The 21,106-nt window shown below is 48.5% G+C and overlaps 8 protein-coding genes across 8 annotated transcripts; 6 read left to right on the forward strand and 2 right to left on the reverse strand.

Annotated features, from left to right (window-relative positions):
• Positions 1-775: 775 nt before the first annotated feature.
• Positions 776-2,528, forward strand: N7525_004484 (uncharacterized protein; the record flags this gene model as incomplete). Its single annotated transcript, XM_061213032.1, has 5 exons — positions 776-963; positions 1,022-1,043; positions 1,098-1,171; positions 1,234-1,563; positions 1,634-2,528. 5 exons carry the CDS (start codon positions 776-778, stop codon positions 2,526-2,528), a joined length of 1,509 nt encoding a protein of 502 aa, XP_061070053.1.
• Positions 2,529-4,305: 1,777 nt separating this feature from the next.
• N7525_004485 (uncharacterized protein) lies at positions 4,306-5,292 on the forward strand (the record flags this gene model as incomplete). The annotated part of the gene is made up of 1 exon (XM_002565728.2): positions 4,306-5,292. One exon carries the CDS (start codon positions 4,306-4,308, stop codon positions 5,290-5,292), a length of 987 nt encoding a protein of 328 aa, XP_002565774.2.
• Positions 5,293-6,734: 1,442 nt separating this feature from the next.
• N7525_004486 (glycoside hydrolase family 72 protein) lies at positions 6,735-8,501 on the forward strand (the record flags this gene model as incomplete). Its single annotated transcript, XM_061213033.1, has 3 exons — positions 6,735-6,859; positions 6,961-6,986; positions 7,051-8,501. 3 exons carry the CDS (start codon positions 6,735-6,737, stop codon positions 8,499-8,501), a joined length of 1,602 nt encoding a protein of 533 aa, XP_061070054.1.
• Positions 8,502-8,954: 453 nt separating this feature from the next.
• On the forward strand, positions 8,955-9,432 carry N7525_004487 (uncharacterized protein; the record flags this gene model as incomplete). The annotated part of the gene is made up of 4 exons (XM_002565726.1): positions 8,955-8,963; positions 9,061-9,132; positions 9,196-9,266; positions 9,363-9,432. 4 exons carry the CDS (start codon positions 8,955-8,957, stop codon positions 9,430-9,432), a joined length of 222 nt encoding a protein of 73 aa, XP_002565772.1.
• An 867-nt stretch (positions 9,433-10,299) lies between these two features.
• On the forward strand, positions 10,300-10,840 carry N7525_004488 (aminoglycoside phosphotransferase family protein; the record flags this gene model as incomplete). Its single annotated transcript, XM_061213034.1, has 2 exons — positions 10,300-10,536; positions 10,583-10,840. 2 exons carry the CDS (start codon positions 10,300-10,302, stop codon positions 10,838-10,840), a joined length of 495 nt encoding a protein of 164 aa, XP_061070055.1.
• A 334-nt stretch (positions 10,841-11,174) lies between these two features.
• Positions 11,175-12,227, reverse strand: N7525_004489 (putative short-chain dehydrogenase/reductase; the record flags this gene model as incomplete). Its single annotated transcript, XM_002565724.2, has 3 exons — positions 11,175-11,237; positions 11,291-12,015; positions 12,068-12,227. The coding sequence occupies 3 exons, from the start codon at positions 12,225-12,227 to the stop codon at positions 11,175-11,177; spliced, it is 948 nt and encodes a 315-aa protein (XP_002565770.2).
• Positions 12,228-15,562: 3,335 nt separating this feature from the next.
• N7525_004490 (5-methyltetrahydropteroyltriglutamate--homocysteine S-methyltransferase) lies at positions 15,563-18,168 on the forward strand (the record flags this gene model as incomplete). The annotated part of the gene is made up of 6 exons (XM_061213035.1): positions 15,563-15,573; positions 15,634-15,955; positions 16,015-17,892; positions 17,948-17,949; positions 18,017-18,065; positions 18,124-18,168. 6 exons carry the CDS (start codon positions 15,563-15,565, stop codon positions 18,166-18,168), a joined length of 2,307 nt encoding a protein of 768 aa, XP_061070056.1.
• Positions 18,169-18,708: 540 nt separating this feature from the next.
• On the reverse strand, positions 18,709-19,932 carry N7525_004491 (uncharacterized protein; the record flags this gene model as incomplete). Its single annotated transcript, XM_002565721.2, has 4 exons — positions 18,709-18,777; positions 18,844-18,962; positions 19,028-19,699; positions 19,815-19,932. 4 exons carry the CDS (start codon positions 19,930-19,932, stop codon positions 18,709-18,711), a joined length of 978 nt encoding a protein of 325 aa, XP_002565767.2.
• Between the last annotated feature and the right edge of the window lie 1,174 nt (positions 19,933-21,106).

The following is a 21,106-nucleotide window of genomic DNA, read 5'->3' on the forward strand; positions in this document are numbered from 1 at the left end:
ACAGGGATAGAAAAGAAACTAAACACCTAAAAGGGGAAAGAAAACACTGTTCGATAGGGTATTTGATTTATTAGTTCAAGCTCTTGCTGGTTAAGCCCATTAAAAATGTCCCGATTGTGCAACGCTAGAGAAGTCAACGTCAACCACGATATAGTTAGGATATATATCATGAACACTAATATGACACTGGTTTTATTGGACTTTGAACGACAATTATATGAAGTGAAAGTATCCAGGCATATGTATACTTGAAACAATAAATATGGATCGCCGTAAGTATACAGCCACCCGTGGTCTTAATGATCCTGCATACAAAGCTTAGCCATGGTCATAAGCAGATCCTTCAATTGCATAACTAATATGCCCCTCTGCAAATGTCCGGTCGCACGTAAACCACCTGCAAAGGACAAGCCAAACCCCGGTGGCTAATTGGCATTCTTAAGCGTAGAGAATGTATATGATCAACAAGGGAGATTATATGATGATGGTAAGATCAACATAGCTATTACTCTTATGTGGGTTATGAGCTTACGTCCTCGCGGTGGGTCAAAGACTTCAGCACCCTTATTCTTATTACCATCCCTTGCATGTATCTATAAGATCTACCAGAATCATTCAAGTTTTCCCTGCTGTTCAGCTAATGTTTCTAGGACTTCCGAAACCTATGTGCTCATAGAGAAACTCAATTGAAGAATGCCTGGGCTCAATCCTATAAATTTCCTTTCCTGTCCCGGTCCATTTAAGCTTAACCTCAATCCTTGGCTCAGTAACCATCATGATCATCCCGGCTCCCAAACCACGGCTAGAGGTAAACCAAGCCCTCAAAATCCAAGGTTTGAAGCGCACTGGAGATCAGAAGAATCTCGTCGGTTGGGATGCCATGAACCCGCGTCATCCACGGAATTGGAGCAGTTCGAGAAAAGCGTATGATGCTAGCATTATCATCTTCTTGGAGTTTTATACGTGGGTTTCCCCGTTCAGGTATTGATGATAGATGAGTCTAACCATTCTTGCGAATTAGGACTGCAGTGAGCACATCAGGGGTATATGGCATCGCATCTACATTGCATTTATCTTAAATGCTAACTTGTAAGCAGGCCACAGCTGCCAGAAATGCACAGCACCACTTTGGAATTGGCGAGACCCTGTCTGTGTTTATATACATCTCGACGTGAGTGTATTTCTCTGTCGGTATGAATATGGTACGGGAAATGCTTACCAGATGGGACAAAGATATCTTCTCGCTCAAGGCATTGGCAGCATAGTATTGCCTCCTTACTCGGAATGCTATGGTCGAAAGAAACTGTATGTGGGCAGCACTGCATTGTACAGTATATTCTGCGTGTTGATTTCGGCAGCGGAGTTACCTGCTGCAGGCGCCATAGGGCGCCTCATCACAGGCTTTTTGTCCGCGGTCCCGAGCGCTGTCATCAATGGCAGTATGCAAGATATGTTCGACACTAAGGAGATGATATGGCTTACGCTGCCGTACATGGCCATGGCGAATTTGGGTATTGCAGTGGGGCCGGTGATGAGTGCATACATCACTGCGGTTTGGGGGTGGTAAGTACCGTTCCAACTCGAAGACAGTCTGTACACAGATAAAGACCAAAGAACTAACAGATCGCTATAGGAAATGGGTTTTCTATGTGGCCGCCATAGTCACCGGAATCCTAACCATATTGCTACTCGCGATCCGTGAATCTCGCCCGACTGTCCTCCTGACACAGGAGGTTCGACACCTGCGTCGCATTACTGGCGACCATTCTCTCCAAGCATTGAACCCAGACAAGGTTCTAGACCTCCAGTCTTTCGCGCGCCAGTTCGCCTTCCGACCAGTCCAGCTCCTCTTCACAGAGCCCATCGTCGCAGCAGTCTCAATCGTGTGCGGCATCTCCACTGGACTCATCTACCTGTTCACGGATATCCTGCCCGGAGTTTATCAATCATTCGGCCTCACAGCCACTCAAGCTAGTCTCCCCTTCCTGGCCCTCGGCTTCGGGTTCCTTCCAAACTTCGGTACCCGCTTCCTGGAGTACCGCAAAACAGCACGCCGGCGCCAGCGTGGCGAACGCGTTATCCCCGAGCACAAACTAACCGGGTACATTATCGCTGCACCGGTGCTAATGATTGCGTTGTGGTGGTTTGCATGGACGATCCCTCCCGCTGTGCATGTGCATTATTCTGCGTCTGTGGTGCCGCTGTTCCTGACCGGGTTTGCGATCAACGAGTTTGGTATCGTTCTGGTTGGATATATGTCGGACAGCTATCGGTCGTACTCGGCTAGTGGATTTGCGGCGCTGGGTCTTGTGCGCTGTATGTTGGCGGCTTCATTTCCGTTGTTTTCTGGGCGAATGTTTAGTGGGCTGGGTCCGAATAAAGCCATGTGTGTCCTGGCTAGTCTGGCTACTGGGTTTTGCTTCCTGTCGCCTGTATTGAGGATATATGGGGAACGTCTGAGGAAGTCGAGTAAGTTTGCTGCGCACTGTGTGGATGTTGACGCGGAGAATACATGCGAGCGGACATGATACTTGTGGTGCATTATGTATAGTGATGTTTCTAAGTCTTTTGTGACATGGAACAGAAAAGAGAAAAATGTATTTGCGGGCAGGAAGTGAACCAAATATGTAAAAAAACCTCCGATAAAGATGCCGTGGTATTAGCTTCAAAGCTCGGTCCTTGAATATGTATAAAGTCGCTTCTTTCCCATGTTGGTATGTACACCAGCCACTCGACACATCGTGAGACTACATTCAAGTCATCAACATATAATGGAATCTCAAGGCCATTTCAGCATCACGGTGGAGTTCGTAATCATCAGATACCTCGCCACTTCAGCCATCGCAGGTCTCCTACCTGTAGCCATTCGAGCCTAGCTCATATACACGCGGAGTCCGGACACTGGGCAGTTCATGCATTTGTTTGTATGTTTCCAGTGGATATCCCGTGGACTGTTGTGGTGGGTAACCAGTCGGCTGTTGTGGGGGATAACCCATGGGCTGTTGTAGTGGATATCCCGGGGGTGGGTGTGATGGCTGCAGCGGACCGTGGCTCATAAAGAGCTATTCTTGTGATAACGGGGGCTGCTTTTGCTTTCGTCGATAGATCCACCAGACTATGAGGGCTACAATAACCGCGATGACCCGCAATCCAAGCTTGGCTGGAACTTGCTGTTAAAGCCTCAGTAGGTGTTGGTGATTGACTGGCTTGTCAATCTGCCGTAGAAAGCATTGTGGGAGCTGCTGTGGTAGGAGCTGCTGGAGAGGAGCCTGGGATTGTTATTAGCCGGGATCTTCGATCTATAGATCCTGTTCCTTGGATTGGACACAGTACTTAACCCAGTTGTTGTTGCTTGTAATTCACAATATAATGTGTTCGCTTTCCAATGAGACCCACAAAACATATTAGACGCCGAAGGTTTTGCGTAAGGACGATGTTGGGTATATTGTCATAGCGACACACGTAGCGCTGCCACTACGGAAAGGAACAGGGCCCAAGTCAATATTTGCATTCATCGGTTTGAATTTGCTGACATTGATTGGTAACTCACTAGGAACCCATAACGCCATGACCATACGTGATCTTGTTATTGTTACAGTTTGTAGCCAATCTGCACAAAGTCCCCTCACAACCGACTGCATATGTTGTAGCTCCCCGATGTAGTCCATGTAAATGCGAATATGCATCATATATACTAGTTATGCTGTTTCCCACTAAGTTGACACGAACGACGCTACTAGGCACGAAGTAGGTGTCGGTAGGGAGTGTGATATTTCACCGTTATACCTTCTCCGCTAAGCTACGTCCTCCGGACCAATAAGGGGCGTCTAAGCGACCTAATTTGGTGGGATGGCTCATGGCCCAATCAATGTATCCCGTTAGCCGACGTGATCTTCTCGACTCCTGCATTAGATTGCCTTGGCAATGGGCTACTAAGGGCACGAACCTCCAAATCCGCATGATCATGTATCCATCCCTGCGCCACTCCAATCACCTAGTGGGGCGACGTGCGAAGGGGCCTTCGCAGGCGACGGAAATTACGGAAAATCCCGTGGGTTCAGCCGTACGCTAATGTAAATTTAGGTGACTGCTGAGGGTTTTGCTGATTTCAAATGTTCTTGTTCGAGTTCCCATGTATCCACACGTTCTCCCCTCGTGTCAGCTTTGAGGCTCTTCATCGTTCCAATGTTAACCAACTTAAAGGACTCGCGCTCCTTGCGCTTAACCGTCGCCTTTATAATCTCATTTGCCCTCATTTGTTATCTTTACTCGTGGAGACAAACATCCACCCCTGTCTCTAGTCCCATGCAGTCTCCAGAGACGGGGATAACCGGTATGGGGCCCTCGGTATCAATATCAGTACCTCCGGAGAAACCTTCAGCTAGCGACAGTCATCCTACTCCTTCCGCTGCACCCATTTATACACTTCCAGACAAGGTCTGGCATAAGTCTGACAATTTGTCAGAAAATCAACGTGAATGGACCGGCAGCTGGACGAACAAGAATCCTTCCTTGCGCCAAGAACTGTTGACCGATCGGTCGACTGAAGCATTTGTCCGCGCTCATTATTTTAAGACCCGACCGGATATCGTCGAAGTATATGAAGCCTTGTCAATCGCGATCCTACGCGCTGATCTCTTCCGTTACTTGGTTGTTCTCGCCGAAGGTGGAATTTGGGGAGATCTAGACACCACGTGCGAGAAAGAAGTCTCTGAGTGGGTACCCCTGGAATACCGAAATGAGAACATCGACATGATTGTCGGATTGGAATTCGACTTTGAATGGCGAGGACCGGGTACGGAAGTTGCTTCCCAGTTCTGCAACTGGGTATTTGTCGGACGGAAGAATTCGCGCAATCTTCAAGTTATCGTTGACACTGTCATCAATCAATTGAAAGACATTGCTCGGGCGAATGCCGTGGGCATCGAAGGGATCACCTGGGAAATGCTTCCGGACGTGGTCAACGTGACGGGACCCAAGATTATGACGATCGCGATCATGCAGAGTCTCGAGCAATTGCTCGGTAGGCCCGTCGATGATCGCGATTACGCACACATCACACGACCCAAGCTGGTTGGTGATGTTTTGATCATGCCTGGAGTCTCTTTCGCCGCTCTTCAAAACAAAAACCCTACGGATCAAGGAGATCCTCTTGTGACGCATCACTACGAGGGCTTGTGGAAAAAGGAGCAAGTGCAGGCAAAGGAGCGGAAGAAGCAGAAGGAAGAACAAGAGCGACAGCAACAAGGATCATCATCATCATCATCATCACCATCACCTGCTTCGGCCTAATTGGGAACACGGTAATGAGCGAAGGGCGACGGGTTGCCTTGCTTGTCTTGTTTTCCTTCTTTTTCACTTCCCCTGGTGGGATGTCATATTTCGCTAGAATTCCAAAGCGATATGGTCGGGACTCGGAGATCAAGGAATATACTATGTAACTACCATCAGGAGTTTCGTTTAATTTTCGGTTTATGTTGTTTAGTATAGCATGTACTTTTCTGTTTATCATTTTCAATCCACCATCAACAGAATGTCCCGGGAGACTACATTGAGGTTCCCGCCCGTATACCGTGTAATGGACAAGACCGACCATACTACTATAAGTATTGGCACCCTTGCATTGCCAAGCTTCGGATTTTTAGCCGCCCACTGCACGACAACTCACACCCCGTGGTCAAGGCAAACAGGAATAGAAGCGCCTGTGGCGTTCGAACTGACTACACAATGGGATTGGAACCTCAAGAGACCCGCGGATGATTAGTACGCTGCCCGATCACAACAGCAATAATGACACGTATACATTGACAGATAATTATAGAAACGATGTGTCTATAACAATCGATACATGAGTTCACTTCAGTTATAAATTAGATGTAAAATGGAGGCAAGTCTGCTCAGCAGTAGTTCGGATTTTGTCGGATTTTGCCTTTGATGACCGAAGGTGCACGTGACAAAACTCTACCCTAGATGAATCGATAAAAATAGCTGTGGGTCAGCGACAATGTCGGATCTTGCCGACCTCGGGTGCAGATCGCTTTACTGACTAGTGGAGCCGCATGTATGTATGTACGTGCGACATACATACTCCACTTGGACATTAAAAAGGCTTGACTCTGCCAAGAGGAGGATATCGATACAAACGCAAGGCATGTACCTAGGTATAAACAGACCAACTATGAAAGATTATCCACTGCAAGTACCCGAAGACACACTCTGGGCTACTAGAACGAGCAGATGCGAGCCTTATTCTGTTGTTGTAGTCGAAGGTTTGGGACTTTCCAGCACCGATTCTAGTACTGATGAAGGGAATATACCGTGGAGAACTATGCTCGGGATAGGACGTACAAATCCTCTGTTGATTACCTACCGTTTCGATGGTGTTATTCATAATTGAAATCAATCTAATACACGCATATATACTCCCAGCCATTCAAATTACCGATATCTCTCCAAGCTACTGAAAAGTGAGCAGAATATGAGGCGGTCAGATACCCCCTCGTCGCTTCCCACCTGGGCACTTTCGTATTTTTATGTAGGCAGTCGGACCTGACCAGGTGGCACGTGGTACCCGTGGATATTTGTTTCTCTCCTCCTTCTACTTTCCTTTTCCTTCTTCCATAAACAACGCGTGCAGCTGTTACATAGAAACCTCCTGGCTTTCATCTCAACAGCTTGGTATTCATCTCATATCTATCCTAGCAATCATCACGACTGACTTGAATACAGTTAAGATGCAAATTCATTCTGTTCTAGCAGGAATCTTCCTGCTATTGGCTGTTGCCATCGCCAGTGTCCCACAAATTGAGATCAAAGCAAGTAATTCTTCACTGTTCGGGGCATTCAAGCAACTAACGAGGTCACCCCACAGGGTTCCAAGTTCTTTTATGCCAACAATGGCACGCAATTGTGAGTTGATAAACTATTTGAAACTGCTTCAGTTACTAATTTTGCGACTAGTTACATCCGTGGCATTGCCTACCAGGGTATGGATACTAGACAATGAAACCCTTCCAACTCTTACATGACTTGAAACTGACTATCATTCAGAGGACTACAATGCTGGAGGAGCCGGAGGTACCGGTCAATCTAACAACACTCACTACACTGATCCCCTGGCGGATGTTTCTCGTTGCGAACGTGATATCCCCTACCTCCAGCAATTGCGGACCAACGTCATCCGCGTCTACGCTGTCGATCCGACCAAGAACCACGATGCTTGCATGCAGAAATTAGCCGACGCAGGAATTTATGTTATCGCCGATCTCTCATCCCCTCGGCTGTCGATTGTATCCAACTCGCCCACTTGGACCGTTGAACAATACGATCGATATGTTGCTGTGATTGATGCGATGCATCAATATGACAATGTGATTGGATTCTTTGCTGGGAACGAGGTTGTGAACGAAGTCAATGAGACCATTGGTGCAGCATTCGTCAAAGCCGCGGTGCGCGACATGAAAGCCTACGTCAAACAGAAGGGATACAGAAAGTCTTTGAGCTTTGGCTATGCAACTACCGACCAACCGGATTTCCGCAATGCGCTGTCAGACTATCTCAACTGTGGAGATCAGTCTACCTCAATTGACTTTTTCGGATACAACATGTACGAATGGTGTGGAGACAACACGTTCCAGGGCTCTGGTTACAAAAACCTCACAGAGCAGTACAAGGATTACCCCATCCCTATATTCTTCTCTGAATATGGATGCAATACTATCAGGCCTCGCAAGTTTGGCGACATATCTGCAATCTTCGGTCCCGACATGGCAAATGTCTGGAGTGGTGGCATCGTTTACATGTACTTTGAAAGTACCAACGACTATGGGCTCGTCTCTGTTGACGGCAAATCTGTCAGCACTCAGTCAGACTTCGACTATTACTCGAAGGCAATTCAGACTGCGACCCCTAGCGGCATTAACAGCGGTAGTTACACCCCCACCAATTCCCCGCACGCCTGTCCCACCGTCAATGACATGTGGCTGGCAAAGTCCAGTCCCCTACCACCTTCGCCGAACAAAGACTTGTGTTCATGCATGGTGGACAGTCTCTCGTGCGTGGTCAGTCAATCTGTGAAGGGGGATCAGTACGGCGAGTTGTTTGGTACAGTGTGCGGAAGCGACAAGACCGCCTGCGATGGAATTTCCGAGAACGCAACCACAGGAAGGTACGGGGCGTACAGCATCTGTACCAGCAAGGATCAACTCTCATATGTCTTTGACCGCTACTACGAAGGCCAGAAGAAGGCTCAGTCGGCGTGCGATTTCAAGGGGGCAGCATCAGTTCAGTCTGCCAAGGATCCTTCCGGAAGTTGCAAGACACTTCTCAGCCAGGCTGGCACAGCTGGATCGGGACAGAGCACAGACGGAAAAGCGCCCCCATCCGAAGGGGCAGCTTCCAGTCAGATGGAAGAGCTCTACGCACTCTTCCTTGCACGGTTGCTAATTGGCACGGTCCTTATCACCATGATGCTTTACCGCATACCGTTCCACTATTGGTAATGATTGCCGCCCGGATCAGGTTCTCTACCTACATGTGTAGGTATTAGTAGCGGATAGTACCAAGAGTCCAAGCTGTTTGCGACTCGAATAAATGAAATGACATTGATATTTTATACATTCCAAATAACTAGACGTATAAGTATTGTAGTACCAAATTGCTGAGCATAGAGGATAATCATGGACATTGCCAAGATATCTAACGCAGTCATCACAGCCATCTGTTCTACTATGAAGTTGAAATTTATTGGTTCCTTCGCCTGCCAACGACCGGTCCAGGCTACGGCCCCGTATAGATCTGATTAGTAAGCATTTGTTCCCCACGTGGGGCCTAAGACCGGGACTTACAAATTTTTTTACAAAAAATTACAGATCTTCCTCACACCCACATCCTATCGCATTCCCCTTTTCGAACTCATTTCTCTCGTTTCAGACGTCAAGTCGAATATCGCAAACATGGGCAATGTAAGAAGGCATCCCCAAGTCATACAGATGACACCAGGCCATTCTGAGCTCTTTGTTTAGGCCCATCAACACGCAGTGAACTAACAATACTGGATAGGGAGCTAAGGCAAACATGAAGCGCGAGCGCAACGCGAAGGACACCAAGACCGCCAAGTCGCAGACTAAGAGCGTACGTAAACGTCATTCCCAACGTTCATATTGTCCCCAGTCACTGACCCACATTCTTATCTAGAACGAGAAGGCCATGAACATCCAGTGCCAGGTCTGCAGACAGACTTTCCTCCAGACCACCAAGGCGCCTGCGTACGTTATTCCACATCCCTATCCCCTGCGAATCCTTTTGTTTCTGTTGCTCTATCTGCATATCGAGTCCTTGCTAACATATATCCGCGGCTATAGTCTCCTCGAGCATGCCTCCAATAAGCACAACAAGGGTCTCCCCGAGTGTTTCCCCGGTATCAGCGCATAGACAACCATGCCGGCGGAACCGAAAGCAATCTTCTTTACGATATCACGGGTTAGCATGGCTTTAGGAGTTTTGATGGGAAGCGAAAATATCTAGGAACTGGATTTGGGAGAGTGGACACTTTACGTAGGAAACTATGTAGGTGTGGGTGTAGGGGTGGGATTTTCATGGGGTGTACATGCGGCGATGATGTGGATATATATCCCTTGTGAGTAGATGTATAGATGTAGTTGACTCATACATATGATCTCCCTCTCCCTCCACTGCCTCTGTCACTGATTTTGCCCTGAAACACCAACAACACCTCCAGATCAATATCTACAGTTATGGAGATCGGATATCGGCTACCGTCGTAGGTCTGCGATACAAAGAAATGTTCTAGGCTAATTTCCAGTTTGGTGTACTGCCCTTCATTATACAACGAGAATTATATCGATAGTCTAGAACTTACTAGAATAAATCCGCAAATATCTAAATTCAAGTTAGTCGGAACCGAGTAATATTAGAGAGGACCGGAGAAACAGTGCTAGTAGATATGTATTGATCAACGCTCAAGTTTCAGGTTATATGTCTCAAATATCAGCGTGTGATGGAAATCCATGTGCTCAGGTGATTGTGACAACCGCAGGAAGATGGGTTTCTCGGATTCCCACCACCCCACCATTGCCATTCAAGTGAATGTGACCACTGGAAACATGGAAACACTTTTAATATGACCAAATCTTCAATTGAGGTTCCTTATGAACCACGGAATCTTCACGAGGGACACTGATATATCAAGAACGGCGAAATGATAGCACCATGTCGATGGTCTCTGGATCCACTAAGCCTGCCAGACAATCACTGTACTCAATAAACAAATAGGCAGACATGTACTTGATCTCCAAAGTGCTTTTCACCGATTTTAGTTCCAATGAAGGGCAGACGGCTGCAAATGAGTATTTTAAGCCCAATTATCGTCCATCCGAAGGAGTTATTGGGATGGCTATCATTCCCGGAATAACTCTAGAGCAGAAATGGGATAGCCTGGTCAACGAGGCTAAGAGCCAATCTGCCTTCAACTGTGGAATCTCATCTCAAAGATTTGAACGATCGCTCGCCTACAGAGTTTGAGACACCTTACCAGTGTGCCGCGGATGGCTCTTTATCCCAGGACCCGATGCTGGAAGATCTACAAGTGCCAGCTCGACCACTTTTGAGCGACTCAGATTTGCGTGCGAGAATATACGAGCGGTATCTCTACCACGGAGGAAGTCGGTGCGAGAATCAACTACTGGATATGCCACCCCATTCAGAGAGCTCGGTATCCACGCATGCAGATATTGCGCCGCGCAATATTCTCGTAGACGAGCAGAACAATGTCACTGGTGTTATTGACTGGGAATATGCAGGATGGTATCCTGAGTACTAGGAGTATGCGCAGATTATCCACCCGGCCTTTTGGGGGACTGGTCGGTTTGGATGGACAAGATGGTGCCGTAGAGGTGGGATCTCGGGAAAATCAATGCAGCTAGGGAAGTTTTGTTCTGAGACCAGAGCAGGGTACTTCCTAGAAGGAGCAGAGGAAAGGTTACGTCGGGCGCATGGTTGCAAGGCGAGGTGGATTGGATGATCCCAAGGGTGTTCATGTACAATAAAGAACGAAATGTCGATATCTACTAATAAAAAAGCGTTTCTTGCCCCAACCATTTCGGATATATAGATTTGGATATCGACATGAAGGAGATATCCAACTATAGATGAAGTTATCTAACTGTAAAGCCACCATCAACTCTAATATCCGCACCATTGATCATGCCGCTCGAATCCTATTGCAAAAGTCAGAACAAGAGACATAGCCCACCAAGTGGAGGAAACATACCTGACAAAGGAACAACACAGAATCAGCAACCTCCTCCGGAAGCGCAAACTTTCCCGTCGGTATATTTGCCAAGAAGGCATCACGGACACTCGCCTCCCCCCAAGCCTTCCTCCCAAGATCCGTCCACGCCACAGTCGGAGACACAGTATTAGCTGTGATACCCCGTCCACCCCACTCAGATGCCATACTGCGCGTCAGACCCAAGAGCCCAGCCTTCGAAGCACAATACGCGCCATGCCGATGCAGTGCGGCATGTGCCGCCTGAGATGAAATGCTGACGATTCTTCCTGGTGGTGGGGGACTCGGTGAGGACTCGGCAGCCTTGGAGGCAGCAAAATAGAGTCGAGCAAATGCCTGAGAGCAGAGCATAGGGCCGTAGAGGTTAACGGTCAGGTGCCTCAGTGTTTCTTCGGGAGGTGTGGTCTCCATGTCGCTGAGGGATACGTATCCAGCTGTGTTAATCAGGATACTTGGGAAAGCTCTGTCGGATGGAGAGGACGAATTTGGGTCGATCATTTGTTTCTCTAGAGAGTTGAAAGCTGCCTGCACGGAGTCTGGTGAGGTGATGTCGCATTCATAGGTGTGGATGTCGTCTAGGTTGCCGCTCGCGCCGTATCCGGATTCGAGAAGCTCATCGCGACGTGCAGATTCGAAAGGTGCATAGAGAATGGCGAGACGGGCGCCTTGTTGTCTCAACCTTTTGCCAATGCTTGATCCAAGGCCGCCTGTGGAGAAGTTAGGTCCCGTTGTGTCTGGCTTTGTGGCTCGTGTTCCTACCCAGGCCGCCAGGCATAATCGCTAACCTGCGTGCAAATGCCATTGTGCGTAGGCTTTGCTTGAATAGTGGCGGAGTGTCAACGTGAGAAGTGTTCAAACGGAAATGAACTTCAAGCTGTTCTCCGCTGAGGGGAAGTTGAACGCTTTCGGAAATGATCATCAGTATCCACCCCCACAGTTGATGTCACTTGGCAGTGAAGGGCTGGATGACCATGTGCTTGCTCTCATGTTGAAATCTACCTGGGTACCTAGGTACACATGTGCTAAATCAACCGGGGATCCGTGGATGCCATTCCAAGGTTGGAATACAAGCTTAATACCTACCTAGGTAGGTATTTCTGGACTAGCAAACTCAATTCAACCCCTCTAGCCAATCAGGTTCATTCGGTAGTATGTATGAAAAGAGAATCACTGTCGCCCTTTTCTTCATCCTCTACTACACTAAGTCTATATATTTACCTTTATTTCTTCTTCCCTGCATGTATATCAACATCACCCAACACAGCCTGGATCTCCTTGGCTGCCGCCAGTCGAATTCTCTTCTGCTTTCTCGTATCAACAACCACCCGCCAAGTGAAATCCCAAGAAGGTTCGGTTCATAAGGATAGCCATGCAACAAATCCCATCGCAATGCCAAAGGAAGTCACATATTGTGGGTGCGAACGAGAATTAAACAGTTTAGACCCCACATCCCTCCAAACGGGCCATAACTATTCGCAAATGCGATTGCAAAGGCAGATCTCGTTGCACCCTCTGTGGTTTGGACTCGCCAGGGTCACATCACGGTATACCTGGATTGTTTTAGCGTGAGTTATTGACGTAATGTGAAATGCTCAATCTAGGTCACACTTACTACGCAGTCGAGAAACCTCCGGCGATAGTCGTCGCGGCATACGCACCACTATTGTTTGGGAAGGCATACAGCACGCCGTAGAATGCCAGGATCACAATCATGGATCCAAGTGGGATGGCTGGTTGCATACGGCCGGTATCGCGAAGATGCCGAATGCGACGACCGCCAATGGAATGTTTAGTAGCTGGGTTTCACCCGTACATCTTTTGCCTTTGTTAGCAAATGAACTGTTTTCAAGCTGGAATAACTCACGTAAATCTAAGATTGAAATTGTAAGTCGGTTGATAGATTGTGAGTCCCGACGTGGCAATAGTAAAGGAGGCCCAGCAAAAGAGGAAAATTCGGATTCGCTTGTTCATAAGGTCGTAATTAGGTCGAAGATTGAAGTTAGCCTCTGCCGCTCGAGGAAAGCCGCTCGAGGAAAGCCGCTCGGTAGGCGGGCTTGAGTGAAGGCATTTTCTTTTCGGATAACCAGACTGCTGTCGAAATAACTGCGTCATGGTGGGTTAATTATTTCTAGCATTGAAAGTTAAGAGGACAGCTACCAGTTGGGTGCAACTGTTTGGAGCAGAAGGAGGGATCGAATTTTTGAAGGCGAAGGATGGGAGCACCTGCATTTATAGTTGAACGCTGCATGGCTGCCAATAGTAGGGTGGCTAAGACAGACTATGGATTGATTAATCAATCAACCAATCACTCCACTCGCTCCAGGAGAACCTGTGGCTGCCTCCGGGGGATTTTACCTAGAGTTCTAGGAGCAATATTGTTACCAGGCGAGGTTTTTCATGATTCTAGAGGCAGACTTTACACCCCCGGACAGCTAACCCGCTACCCACAAGAAGCAAAAGCCCATATGGTGGGTGCCTCTTACTACACAAGACAGAGCCTAGACGTGGCTGGGTCCGAAAGGCCTTCAATTTTCGTTTATTGTGGGGAAGAAGGGGTATCCAATATTTTGCTGTGTCGCTCTAGATTGTCACTCCGGAATAACATAGATAGTGACTAGAGAATAACCTACAGCCACAGCGACTGGCAGCGCAACCAGTAGTAGCAGGCTTTTCTGATGGAAGGTAGGTATGGAAAAGTTGAGCAGCTTATCGATGATAATGACAGTCACACAGTCACACATAAGGGAATACGCGCGCGGGGGCATGGTATTTAGCGGTAGGGATGGCCAGGAAAAGAGGCTAGATAACGCATGCCATAGAGCAGCCTCGAACGTAGGCAGTTTCATATAGGAAGCTCGTCTTCGAGTTGAACACGATGATCTTCGAAATCAAGTAGTTTTGACGCCGAACGAATCACTTGCGAGGAAGGTGGTTCATGCAACCAATGGCCATGCGGGAACGAGGAACGAGATGAACCGGCCGACTTTACCGTCTCCGACGGATCGGAAAGCTTAGTACATAGTAAGCTGACCCTGCGGCGGGAAACGGAGAAGATGCATAGCAGGCGGGCGGCCTCCAGGGCGATACAGAAAAGCACAAGGGTTCCCCCAACGCAATTCAAGGCCTAGAAGGAGCAGGCCAAATTGTTGAATGAGCCCTAGCCTCGGACGAAGACAGAGCGATAGCCAAGCCTTCGGAGGTCACAATCATCTTCATTAGTCACGGAAACTCCATCGGAGTTCTGGGCCTGATGTTCGCTGTTCCGAACATTTTGCGGGGAGTTCAATGTATCAAGGGCAACAACATCGAGGAAAGATCATAATGGTCTATTTTTCTCTGTCTTTTGAAGGCTTGGCGCTTCACAATGACTTTCTGTTTTTCCCTTTACGGAAAAAAAAACCCATCCATTCATGCTCAACTAATTTTTTCCTATCAGGATATCACGTGGGCCGATCAATTGCTTGAATGGAACCCGACACCGGGGTTTGTTAGGGGATGTTCTGAGTCATTATTATCTTTTTAGAAGGAAAATGGAGGGAATCATGAGGAATTGACTAGAAAATTACTTCGTACGGAAGAAATGAAGCTGTCAACTCATTGCTCGCTAGGTACATATGTAGTATCAATTCAGCTTGTCCTGCAGGTTAAGTGGCGGGGTCAATTGACAGCGTGTCACACAGCGGTTGCCCCGTACTCCCTGAGAGTTCCGCATTTTGATGTACTTCTAGTGGTCTTGACCGCTCATTAATCGAGAAAAATTATAGATTTGTGTATACGACATACGATAGATACATAAGGCCCTCGCTGAAAAAAAAAAGGAAAGAAAAAGCACTAATTGGCAATAGTCGTAAACAATCTGCAGAGGCCTTATCGGTGTCTCAATGGCGTGATCATCCATTGGGGGACCGATCACGGAGATCATGGGGTATTGATACTGGCGGAGGACTGAAAATAACAGTAAATTACACAACTTTCCACATATTCTGCCCAAAAACTGTGGATTCCAGGTACAAGAGGGGTACGTGGAGGTACTGGACCATGTATCATACCGTATTGATGCCCCTCCAACTTGAATGTGGATCAATCCTCCATTGGGATTAGTGTGTATTTCCTCCCCCTCCATATTTCTTTCGACATTTCCCAGACCTTTTCCCTTTCCTTCTCTCACTCACTCTCTCAAAGGAATCGGATTTGTGAAAATTCTATCCTTGAGGCCCCCTCCTTCTTTCCCCCTTTTCACACACATCCATCAGAATGGTTCAATCGTATGTTTTCTCGATTCTCTTATGAGCAGTTGCTGGGACAGTTGCTGACTACGTGGATAGATCTATTCTGGGTTTCCCCCGCATGGGAAGACTCCGTGACCTCAAGAAGGCCACCGAGGCTTACTGGGCTGACAAGATCTCCCGCGATGAGCTCCTCGCTGAGGGTAAGCGTCTTCGTCTGGAGCACTGGAAGATCCAGAAGGATGCCGGTGTCGATGTCATTCCCAGCAACGACTTCGCCTTCTACGATCAGGTCCTCGACCACCACCAGCTTTTCGGAACCATCCCCGAGCGTTACTCCAAGTACAACCTCAACCCTCTCGATGAGTACTTCGCCATGGGCCGTGGTCTCCAGAAGGAGGGCATTGATGTTCCCAGTCTGGTATGTGCAAATGATTACAATATACGTGTCCAGATTCAGTAGGCTGACTCAATCAACAGGAAATGGTCAAGTGGTTCGACTCTAACTACCACTACGTGAAGCCCACTCTCCAGGACAACCAGGAGTTCAAGCTCGCTGCCGAGCCCAAGCCCGTTGTTGAGTTCCTTGAGGCCAAGGCCGCTGGCATCACCACCCGCCCCGTCATCCTTGGTCCCGTCTCCTTCTTGACTCTCGGTAAGGCCGACCGTGACCAGACCGTTGACCCGATCTCTCTGCTTGACAAGCTCCTTCCTCTCTACGTCGAGCTCCTGTCCAAGCTCAAGGCCGCTGGTGCCGAGGATGTCCAGATTGACGAGCCCGTCCTCGTCTTCGACCTTGCTGAGAAGTCCAAGGCCGCCTTCAAGCCTGCGTACGAGAAGATTGGTGCCCTCGGTGCCCAGGGTCCCCGCATCACTCTCGCCACCTACTTCGGTGACATCGTCCACAACATCAATGTCCTCGCCGACCTGCAGAGCCTCCACTCTATTCACATCGACCTGGTCCGCAACCCCGAGCAGCTCGACGCTGTCGTCGCCGCTCTCGGCCCTAAGCAGGTCCTCTCCGCCGGTATTGTCGACGGCCGTAACATCTGGAAGACCAACTTCAAGGCCGCCATTGAGAAGGTCGAGAACGCTATTCAGAAGCTCGGCAAGGACCGTGTCATTGTTGCCACCTCCAGCTCCCTCCTTCACGTCCCCCACACTCTCGCCAGCGAGAAGGCCCTTGATGCTGAGGTCCGCGACTGGTTCTCCTTCGCTGTTGAGAAGGCCGCCGAGGTTGTCGTGATCGCCAAGGCTGTCACCGAAGGCCCCGCCGCTGTCCGCGAGCAGCTCGAGGCCAACGCCAAGTCTGTTCAGGCCCGTGCCTCCTCCGCCCGCACCAACGACCCCGCTGTCAAGGCCCGCCAGGCCTCGGTCACTCCTGAGATGCACAACCGCAAGTCCGCCTTCCCTGAGCGTTACGCTGAGCAGACCAAGACCCTCAAGCTCCCTCTCTTCCCCACCACCACCATTGGTTCCTTCCCCCAGACCAAGGAGATCCGCATCCAGCGTAACAAGTTCACCAAGGGTGAGATCACTCCGGAAGAGTACGAGAAGTTCATCGAGAAGGAGATCCAGGATGTTGTCAAGATCCAGGAGGAGCTTGATCTCGATGTCTTCGTCCACGGTGAGCCGGAGCGTAACGACATGGTGCAGTACTTCGGTGAGCGCCTCACTGGTTACGTTTTCACCACCCACGCCTGGGTTCAGTCCTACGGCTCCCGCTGCGTGCGTCCCCCTATCATTGTCGGTGACATCTCTCGTCCCGCCCCTATGACCGTCAAGGAGTCCAAGTTCGCTGCTTCCATCTCCCCCAAGCCCATGAAGGGCATGCTCACTGGTCCTATCACTTGCCTGCGGTGGTCTTTCCCCCGTGACGATGTCCACCAATCTGTCCAGGCTCAGCAGCTTGCTCTCGCCCTCCGCGACGAGGTTGTTGACCTCGAGGCCGCTGGCATCGCTGTGATCCAGGTCGACGAGCCCGCTCTCCGTGAGGGTCTGCCCCTCCGCGCTGGTGACGCTCGCGTCGCCTACCTCAAGTGGGCTGTTGACTCCTTCAAGCTCTCCACCGCTGGTGTCACTGATGGCACTCAGATCCACTCCCACTTCTGCTACTCTGAGTTCCAGGACTTCTTCCACGCCATTGCCGCTCTCGATGCCGATGTTCTGTCCATTGAGAACAGCAAGTCCGATGCTAAGCTCCTCAAGGTCTTCATCGACGAGGCCTACCCTCGCCACATTGGCCCCGGCGTTTACGATATTCACTCCCCTCGTGTTCCCACCGAGCAGGAGATCAAGGACCGCATCGAGGAGATGCTGGCATACTTGACTCCTCAGCAATTATGGTGCAACCCTGATGTGCGTAAATTCCCCACCCTCCTGCTATATACTTTTTTACTAACATATCATCTAGTGGTTCGTCATCCTGACTCGAAATTCGAATTTTTTTTGGTTGTTGGTGCTAATATGCTTCTTTTTACAGTGGACTCAAGACTCGTGGCTGGCCCGAGACCAAGGCGGCTCTCACCGCGGTAAGAAGTGGCAATTTCCTTGAAAATGAGGTACAAAATGCTGATCAAACACAAACAGATGGTCAACGCTGCCAAGTACTTCCGCCAGAAGTACGCGCAGTAAATTCTTTCAATTTACCATTAATTTAATGAGGAGGCGACAATCAACCTGTCGCCTCGGTAGGAGTTTTCTTTATTGATGAGTTACGACGATGATACCAAAAGTTCAACATATGGGTTTCAACGGGTTTTCTAGAGGATACCAAAAGCGGGCCTGGAGTTTCAACATGACTGACGATTTATTTCTGGCGCTGGCCGACATCATGACCTACTTCCGTTGTGATATTCGGTTGGTGCTGGCTTTACCATTTCAACATTGTGTGGTTTTCCACACACAGCAAGCTCTACAACCTTGCTTGGTCAAATTTGCATTGTCGAATTTGACCTACTGTTTCTATTGTCGTGTAGAATCAGTTGTCAATATTACAATTTACAATATTTCGTGTTTCTTGTAGCTTTTCTGTGATTTGGAGTGAGAATGCTTGCTCTTCTAATGTACGAGTAGCATGTTAAATTAGTTCTTATATTGTGGGAGAACTGCGATGAGAACCTTGGAATGTCGTATGGACAGAAACAGGGGATGTAGCCAATTATCCAACCACTCTCAGTGAGTAAAGTCAAGCTCGGCGTACTCGTCACAGACCTCGAACAGTTTGGCCCGCGTTCCAGGTTCCTAGGAAGAGGTTAGCATGGCCATGTCTCAGAAACCAGGTCAAACAAAGGCAGATAGTGTACTAACACTAGGACTGTGACCAGCATCAGGAGTCCAAAACAACCGCGAGTCCGGCAAGCCCTTGTGCAGATCCCAAGCTGTCTGCGGCGGGCAGACAATATCATAGCGGCCCTGGATAATAGTGGCTATAATTGATGAGTTAGCCCAGCTCAAGACACAATATTTTGTCCAAGAGTAGGAAGTAACTGACTCGGAATATGGCTAATCCGCCTCAAATTCTCCCCCTTGAGAATCTGATCTTCTTCCAGGAAGCCTCCGTTCATGAAGTAATGCGCCTCGAGCCTCGCATGAGCAAGCACCCACGCGTCATCTTCCAATTGAGCGAAAGCCTCAGGCTCCGGTCTCAAAGTCCCAATACTTAAATCCCACCTATTCCATTCTCTCGCTGCTGCAACTCTTGTCTCGTAATCTTCCGAAACAAGGAGATCATAGTACGCTTCATTCAGTCTGTCCCGATCCTTTTCAGGGAGATAATTGACAAATGCTTCGTAGGCTTCAGGGAAGATATTTGCTGCGCCAATGGATCCACGCGAGAACTCGAGTTCAGATTTCCTGACAGTGAATATCCCCCGCAGTATCAGGGAACCAACCATCTCCGGGTAGGCTTGTGCATAAAGCAAAGACAGGGTTGAACCCCACGAACCACCGAAGACGAGATGCCATTTCGTGATTTGGAGGTGCTTGCGTAGCACTTCAATATCTGAAACCAGGTGTTGACTTGTATTCTCGCGTAGTTCGGCTGCGGGGGTTGATTTCCCGGCACCGCGTTGGTCGAACAGCACCACGCGGTAGATGGCTGGGTTGAAGTACTGTGTGTTGCTGTATGAGGTATGCCCGCCGGGTCCGCCGTGGAGGTAGAGGACTAGTGACGTTATTATATTTGCCATTCAAGCTTTTCAGACGTTCTCAAGGTGTGGTCAATGATAATCGAGTACGCGGAATCGGGTAAATTGTCTACTTTATCAAAGGTATCTTACCTGGCTTCCCATCTTGTCTGCCGTATTGCTCATAATGTAGAGTATGGATATCGCTGACCGGCAATTTCCCTATATCAAAGGCGGCTGAGTGGGTATATCTGGTCAGTGGATCAGCCATGTTGAATTCCGAGTATACTCCGTACAACTAGTGAAGGGAGATTCGATTCGATTCAATGCTTGGGGTATTGTCTCTAATAACATGAACGTGGCACAAAAATGACTCATATTAGCGAGACAGGGATGTTTCGGACCGCCTTCACTCATTAGAGAACTTCGGTCACTACAAGGATCAGCTATACCTAGGTAGTGCTTTTCTCACACGATTTTCACATATTTAAATAGGCTGTTGCCTCGCTTCCCACATCAGGTTCAACTCTCTGGTTGAAACTCGCACATATACCTTTATCGAATATAATTAGATTTAAAATTACTATAACCAACAGGTGAAATAGTTCAATTGCATCAAAAGAAAGAAGAGTAAACTATCTGGCAGTGGTCACGGCCTCTGAGTCAATCAGGCGACAGCGACGCATCTCGTCCCAGGAAGGTCAACAGTTGGGGTCTCCTGCCGCCCATTCGCGATCCACGCATCCACGGCTTTCCTCTGCTCTGCCATAGGGGTATGCATGATTTTGCTCTGCTTAATGGAGACCAGCCAATCGAACCTCGCTATTTCCCTTTCCCACAACCCTAACCAGGTCTCCTCAATCTCTGCCCTTGTGTGTTTATATGTGGCAGTACGACGTTCATCCAGCTTCTTTTTCGCTTTGGAGACCTTTCTTTTTGGCCAGTACTCTAAAAGCCCTAATGCTTGTTGCAGCCAGGTAACTGCACTTTTCGATGCTTTCAATAACTGCATGAAGTAACCAAGTAGAATCATCAGACTCTTTTCACCATTCCGTCGAAGGGGTATTGACATATAAACCAAGCATATAGTTGAGGGCCCTCCCAAGGTCATCGTGATACATCATGACTCATGCTGGTTCATGATGACCGCCGATCAATACCTATTGACCAGTCCGACGTAAGTTCGACTAAAAATTGCTCTTGATACATACATGTTCTACCATCGTAATATTATCCATGTGCTTGTCTACAATGGAGATCTAGATCTAGTAACATTGTGGTCGTTCTAGACGGGAGACGGCATACTACGAGGACAACTCGATTAGAGTATTGAATGTAATACTATCGTTGCTGTTTACTGAACTGAGTATAAATACTATCAAGGTATTCCTCCTAGATGGCATGTAGAAATCAAGTACTTCGGCCGAAACACTCAAAATAATTGG

This window comes from Penicillium rubens (assembly GCF_028828025.1).
Source record: "Penicillium rubens strain IBT 27055 chromosome Unknown utg000002l_segment0_segment0, whole genome shotgun sequence".
Classification (NCBI taxonomy): domain Eukaryota; kingdom Fungi; phylum Ascomycota; class Eurotiomycetes; order Eurotiales; family Aspergillaceae; genus Penicillium; species Penicillium rubens.